The sequence below is a fragment of the Halyomorpha halys genome, unplaced genomic scaffold (genome assembly GCF_000696795.3).
Source record: "Halyomorpha halys isolate HHAL.00 unplaced genomic scaffold, Hhal_1.1 Scaffold953.1, whole genome shotgun sequence".
Classification (NCBI taxonomy): Eukaryota; Metazoa; Arthropoda; class Insecta; order Hemiptera; family Pentatomidae; genus Halyomorpha; species Halyomorpha halys.
In genome coordinates this window covers 97,976-106,047 of record NW_027110139.1, presented here as the reverse complement: position 1 = coordinate 106,047, position 8,072 = coordinate 97,976, and the positions used below count along the sequence as shown (strand labels likewise).

At 28.9% G+C, this 8,072-nt stretch overlaps 1 protein-coding gene across 1 annotated transcript in view; it reads right to left on the bottom strand.

Moving 5' to 3' along the window:
- LOC106687373 (sex-determining region Y protein) overlaps nt 1–7,726 on the bottom strand; it is a 9,290-nt gene extending 1,564 nt beyond the window's left edge. The window contains exon 1 of the mRNA XM_014431233.1: nt 7,651–7,726. Coding sequence (XP_014286719.1) covers nt 7,651–7,726 — 76 coding nt within the window. The remainder of the gene's footprint in view (nt 1–7,650) is intronic.
- Between the last annotated feature and the right edge of the window lie 346 nt (nt 7,727–8,072).

Genomic DNA, 8,072 nt, shown 5'->3' with positions numbered 1-8,072 from the left:
TCAGTCAGTTACCAACCTGCCTTCTACGCCACAACCCCTGATGAAGACCTGAACTCAGGTCGAAACGTCGGCATAAAATAAATAAATATGGTTTTGTTTATTTATGTTGTTCTTTGCTGACCGCACCCCCCGACAAACTTCTCCAAGAAGAAAGGATCTATAATTCTCCCAAACACGTACATCCCACTAATGAGACGATGAAGCATATAAAATTGATGCAGATGCGTATGAGAATGTAGGGATCTCAGAATTTTACCAATTCACAGTGAGTGCGTCTTTGTTAGGCCCCAGTTTTCCAATTCCAATATATTATTGCGTTAAATGATTAATTCATAATAATGTGACACACAAATGGCCTTACGTTATTGGAAAACTCTCAAACAAGTTACCAAGCCGTTGTCAAAGTTTCCTCCCCAACTAGGCTGTATAACTGTCCGATCTGTTTGCATTGATTGAAATATTATCCAGCTGCGTGAGGCGGAAATAGACATCACTAAACTTAAAATCCTACGTGATTGATGTTCTGTTCTGGCCCCGAAACCTGCAAGGGATTGGAGTTCGTTTTATTTAATTTTTTGCCTACTATTAAGTTTTGATTTCGACGAGCATATTCATCTCAATGTTAGATAGAATAATAACCATCGGATGTGAATTATTTTTTGTATATTACGCCAAAACCTTTTCAGAAAATGCAGAAAAATGATGTTCAAAAGCAGTCTACAATAATTTATCTATCATATTACGACCCTTTAAGACGTTATTTGAGTGAATATCGCTAATGATGATATATCCTGCGGTAATATTTAGTGAGACGTACTAGATTTTAGAAAATCATTCGACAAAGAATGTTTTTTTTTTTTTTCTAACCTCCTATTTACTTATTTTTTAACAATTACAATTATATATTACTTAACCTAGGAAAAATTATATATACACATATTTACATTTTATCTTGTTTTGCCTGATGGCACGTTTTGCCTGATGGCAAGGGACAAAGAATGAAATTTTTAAATTATATTTAAATCGAAAATACTACTGTAGATCAAGCTTGATCTCGTTTTGAATAGTTTCCAAACGGAAATTTACTGCCAGTATTTCATATGCTACTTGCTTGAGTCTGATAGTTCATAGTTGATCATATATATTTTTTTATTTGTGGCAAGATTAAATTCGGTAATGTCGGTAAGAAACTCTGTGTTTAGTAAGAATATGTATTAATGTTAAAACTCATTATAGCTTTCTATTTTTTTTGGAATGGCGTGTATGGAACTGCAGTTTATGCCTAGTAGCCAAGAACAGCAATGAGATCTGGCGTCAGATATTTTTTATTATAACAAACGATTTTTTAAAAACGGAACTGTTGTGAAACAAACAAAAAATATTTTTTTAAAATAAATTTGACAGATAATAAGATAATAACTCCAGATCAACTTCTTACTTCATTTTATATTTTAAATGAGTTATCTGTCAATATAAACATTTTAAGTCTGTAATTGAATTCACTAAATTTTATGTAATAAACTTTTTCTCTAGCATCTGAATTGAGTTACCATTTTGGCAAATAAAACGTCCAAAATGAAATATTGATATGATTTAAATTTAAAAAGAAACTATTTATACTCTATTAAGCATTTATTTTTTTTTCTTCAATCATAAAGAAATAAGAAAAGGCGGATCCAGAAAATGTCTTTAGAGGATCAAAAAAAAATATATAAATAATCTTCATACTCCCCTACATTTGAATTAACTCCCTTATATAAAAACTGCTTAGAAACTTGAAGAAATTTGCTTATGGCCAAAGCATTTCGGATTTTTTTTAGTGGCAGAAATTTTTTTAAAAAAACTATATAAATTCCGAAATATTAATGAATAAGAATTCAAAATTTATAAGAAATGTAAAAAAATCAGAAAAAAAAAGAAAATTGTATTAACACTCGACTATTTTTGCATTCTCAGTTATTGCAAACTTCTGGAATCTTTTTTGTTTATGATAAAAATATGAAGGATATACTATAAAGCTATTTAAATGTTTTATTTTTTTAGAGGGGCGCGCAGTATTACCATAATAAGTATATATATAATTTTAGTTAGTACTATAAAGACTATCTACTTTTTTTTTTTTTTTATGATTTATGCATTTTGAGAGTTGGAATGTTTAAATTCATTTCTCAGGACCGCTGTGAAGTAAATATTGTCTGATCCATGTGGGAATCGAACCTAAAACCTTCTGAACCAAGCGCTTTGTGATCCTCATCCCTACGTACTCAGCTATCACGTCCTCCGAATATATTACCTTAAATTATCAGTATGGTAAAAGAACAACAAGAACAGTTCGCTTTGAATATTTTTCATTTCAATTGAGGATTTTAATTTTTAAAATATAAATAAATTATATAATAATTTATTAAAACATTATGACCAACAAGGTCTTTAATATTATTTATTAAATTAAGTGATTTTTAAAACATTTTAAATTTTACCTTCTTTTTTTCCTGAATCTTCAAGTTGTTCATGTATTCGTACTAACTACAATCGATATACAAATTTCGGTTGTGATATTTAAAAAATGAGAAACTTCAGAATTTTAACTTCCAAAAGCGTGCCGACCAAAAGTTTCAAAACAACCAAGTTATGGCATGGAATAGGGAATAATTAGAATCCCTTAAATCTCGAAATAAAAAGTATTTATGATTTAATTTATAACTACGTATTATTATGGTTTCCAGAATAGTGATTCAGAATTGAAATTAACCAGTGAGAAAAATAAATAATAAGTTCGCCTCTTGACCCCCTCTCCAAAAAAGGAATGATTAATTTGGGAAATAAATGGTGATTTTTTTTTTAAAATTAGTTCAAGCAATAATATTATTTACGTTATCATCTGACCAAATCGTTTATTGCAAGTATGCTTATTTTTTAATAATTATTTCAACTTTGTTTGTTGTTCCAAAATGTATTTAAATTTTTTACCGTGTTGTGCTATCGTTAATATAAGAGATAATATTGCATACTATGGTGACTTATGATAATACAAGATATATTTTTTTTTTTTTTAAATGAGCGGTTAGGTATCCACTTTATTACTAAACAAAACACAGTTCAGAATATGAAGTAACACCTAAACTGTAATACAAAACTTAAGCCTGCTTTTGAATCTTAAACACGTTGAAATTTTGTTCATAACATATTTTCTTTAAATGATTAAAAGATTAAAAAAAAAGAAAAGAAAAATCAATCCCAGAATTAGAAAACAATTTAATACAGAAAATTATATTTTCATGGGGTGTTTAGTCGTAAGTAATTAAAATTATCGAGTTTAGTAAAAGTTAGAAAGTGTTAGGGGTATTTTTTTCCCCTTTTTCCTGGCTTGAGTCCAGTCATCCGAAACATTTCCTTACGTAGCTTTTCTAATTGTTGTTGTGAAATTGGTGGGAGATAAAAAAAATAAAACACTTTGTCTAAGATAAAGTAAATACTCTTTTTCTTCGGTTGGTCGTTGGGAAAGTATTGAAAAATTTGCGCTCGAACTATTCATCAGAACTTAATTTTAGAACAACAGAAATAGGGTTTTCCTTATTCGGTTAACAAATGAAAGATTATCAATGAACTGAAGGTTCATCTATTAACTGTTTGAAACAAAATGGAAAATTGGTACTGATTTTTTTGCTCAGATTAATTTTTTCAAATACTACCATGACCCGATACTGATTTAGGTGCTATGTTTTTATTAGCGTATTTCCGAAAAATTTACTAAATTGATTTAAGTCGAAAAACTAAAAAATTGAATTCTAAAAAAGTGAAAAAAGAAATGTTCTCCTTTGTAATAATATATAATACAAACTATAATCAAATTTATTTGGGGGTCGAACTTCGGTATTTATGTTCTGATAAAAACAAAAAAATCTATAATTTTTCACCCCTATAAATAATTTAAATCTTTCTTTGAAAATCTAGCGATTGTGAAATAATGGTCAACAATAAATAGTATACCTTACTTGAAAATTATTGAATAAAAAATTAATATATATTGAATACACTAAAATTATTCCTTTTTTTTTTTTAAATCAGGAATAACCCAGATATGTCATAAATTTATTTTAACGTGTACTTTTTAGTTGCTTTAATAAATATTTATTTTAAAACATACTGAAGAGTGTATATCAAATAATAGAGTGATCCTCCATGCAATATGACTAATTGACTTGTTGATTTATCCAATTGTTTTAATTGTACTATTAATTTATTTATAAATGTTAAAATTCATAAAGTTTTGAATTATTATTCTTGAGTTTTGGTTATTCCGAAAAGTGTCAGTTGTGTAATATTTTAATCGTATTATTTTGTTATGTATTTTAAATTGCATATTGACTGTGGAAAGAATGGCGATTTTAAAATGAGTATTGTTTTACTTTAGTTGAGTGTAATCATCATTTAAAATTTGTTTTGAAAATAAAATACTGTATAATATAAACAGACGTTCAATAACATTAATACAGATATTAATAATATTTTTTTTATAATACATAATAATTTTTGTATTAAATAAGATCAGAATAAAAATATTTGAAGTCCTAATGTTCAATATCCAACGATTACTTTGCCATTTTTATAAAACATTAAAATTCACACTTAAGCAGTTAGTGAATCAATACTTCATATAAAAATGATATTCCGATTAACATATAAAAGTTATTTTGATTTACTATTGAGAATGAAAAATAGTTAAAGTCAACGTATTATCTATTACGAACTGGAAGTCTGGATATATATTTAAAAATTAAAAAATAATTACAAATGTAATTATTCCATTGGCATACCTAAAATCCGCTTAGTAGTATTAGCAATTTAATCTGAATAATTTAACTCAAAATTATTTAAATAAATTTTAAAAAAATTTATTTTGAATTAATTTATATTTTGATATACCCATCAAATAAAATGAAATTAAAAATTTTTAATCAATACATCAAATAAATTTAATATTAAAAAAGGAAGCACTTGTAATTTTTACGATGTACAATAAAACTATACAGGTTTGCCGATTATTAAAACAACAGTTTTTATGAATCTTGCATTTAGTTCATATTATAATTATTATGTTTGTATAAAAAAACATAATTTATAGCGGAACTTAAATTGATGATTTATGGCTTTCATAAACACACTTGCACACTCACCTTGTTTTTTCGCTCTTATTAAACCTTAAAAAAACTAAAACATTGTATTTTTATCAACAAACTGTATAATATTAAATTTAAATAGACAATTAATAATTATGATTTTAATAAACTATTATCAATGGAACCGTAATGATTATAACAATATTCATTTATCTACAACATGCAACGCTCTTTTACAAGTCATCAAACAATGAAATCAGCTCTATATAACAAATTTACCTTCTTTTTTGTATATTATTGAATAGATATTGGCTACTGACAATAAATGAAAATGAACAATTTGGAAATTTACGAATGAAATATTAAATTAGGGGGCATAGCTACTGATATATAATGGGGGACACTGATTCCCTGACTTTATGAACGCCAGATGCTCTCTATCTCGTAGAGATTCCAAAGCAGATGCTATTATTAAGTCAGGTGCTCTTTTAAAGTCAGGATAAACCCAATATCGGTCAAACAATCAACAAAGCTTTTCCTTTTTCTGTAGACAGAAAATGTCTTGTAATGGCCAAGAAAAATCCAAGAATCGTTCAAAATTCACAAATCAGCTTTTTCCAAAAATACCTTTAAATCATTCAAAATTTCAACTATTTCGAAGTTTCAACCACTAACATTCTGCTGTAACTGTGATATATTTAAAACAGGCAGTGTTTTCAACCTCAATACGCAAAATCCTTTTATTTCGTGATGCAAACTCTTTCTGTACGAACATATTTTATCTATGTCTGAGCTTAGTACCACTTCCTTCACTTCGTGAAAAAACTTGACTGTAAATTAAGCTGTTTCAAAAAATAATTTACTTTATAGGATTGTTTTCATTGATACTTCTAAAATCAACTTGATAGTTCAATTTGGGGGGGTGAATTGTTCTACTATCATCCCAAGAACTATCCACAGCAATCCTTCGAACATACAGAACAATGCTGCAATAAATAGTTCTATTATATTAGTTAAATAAAAGCTATAATGCTCATCCTAGTATTGAATTTTACTAAAATATACAGAAATAATACGTGTAGATAAAAATTCCGTTATAAGTAAATTTCTAGAAACTAAATATATCTTGCGGCTCATATTGTCCAAGAGCGGACAGTACAAAAATGACCCCGGGCGTCTAGTCAACTGTTTCTTGATCTACAAGCACTTTTTACTAATTGGTTATAGGAAATATCTACCAAGGCTTTTTAACCTAAATATTGAAAGCTTGAATGACAGATTAATGATTTTGAAATATCTAATTGGAGTTAATATTATGAATTTCATATTAAAACGAATATTTGGAATATCAGATACTTTAATAAAACATTTTAAATTAGCAATTTCTAAAAATTGTTTTAAAAACGGAGATTCTCAAATTTAACTAACAACTATCGTCCCATTCTACCCCCGTTCAATTTAAAAACAACAAAACGCAATGGCATAAAGCCGATTAACCTGGGTTCAGACTAAAATGTTAATGGATTTATTATAAGATAAATACTGATCTCAGTAATTTTAGCGCATTTATTTTGATCAAATATGATAATTAAACCTGAAAATAAATTATTACGAACTTCGAGCTGTTGAACTATCTTTATTATTCGATTTTTTTCTGTCAAAAAGAAATCTAATCTTCATAACTTCTTAAATGTAAATTTAACGCTTATAGAAGATCGTTTTGTATTTATTCGAAATTTAATGCGTTTGAAAGATAGCACTACCAAAAGAATGATTTCTTATACAAGTACATTAGTGGAAATGTTTATCATAACTTATTCCAAAGCACTGAACAAAGAAACGCTTGAAAAGGCCACCGCTTCCGTCAATGTCTTCTTTCTTCTTACACTTCCGTTTATATCTTATTCTTCTTGCCAAAATCAAGGGAAGCTCCTTTCAGCACAAACAATATTTATATAAGAAACAAAAAAAACTATTTACCAGATGAGGTTTACTTAGTTAAAGTTGATCACTATCTTAAGCCGTAGATGATGATTGGTCTTCACGACCCTCCGTAAACTGAAGAAGGTAGAAGTCTTTCGATTTTCCACATATTTTCCAATCTGGGAATACACTCTACATCACTCCATCTTTTCATTTCTAGACTAATCGTTCTAAACACCCTAGTCTTCAAACTACTGCCTCAAAAGTTATATTCCCTTCGACGGGATCATATGAATGATTCGAAAAAAAATTGAGCTGGATTTAAAGTACCTCGGCCATTGAATTTTAAAACTTTTTTTTTCTTTAAACAACTTAGTGATTACTACTGATATAAAATTTATTTTAAGAATTAAGAGATTTTATATCGGCAGTTCTATCTGAGCAAAATTAATGAAGAGAATCCAGTATGACTGTCCATCCACTTAATATTTTTCTCACACACTGACCTCTTAGACACAATAGTTCTGACAATGTACGCTAAGTTATATTAATACATTGCCATTGCACTAAGAGTAAGAATGTAAATATATCAAAATTTAAATATAACCTATGAGTTGTGGTTGTGAGGAGCCGGTGTCTAGGGCGAGAGCACAGAACAGTGTAAGAAACAGTAGCCGCAGCATGACTAGCCTCCCGTTGCTAGGGGGGCACATTTATAATGCACCCCCGATCGCTCCAGCTGACTAGTTTTAACGCTTTCTCAGCTTGATTCGGTAACGCCAGTTATGCATATACTCTCTCTCTCTCGCTCACTCTCTCTAGCTCTCTCTGTCTGTGGAGGACCCGCCAACTCCTGGTTTAATATAATAAGGGCTGTAGCGAAAGGCCTGACTCGCCGTGAAGAACACACGAGGAATGGGCACCCTTACCCATTGAGTAAATCCGATAATGGCATATATTAACGTCCTACTGCGTTATAATGCCTTCCAAGGTCTGGCTGGTTAGGCCTAGTTTTTTACAATCGGACAG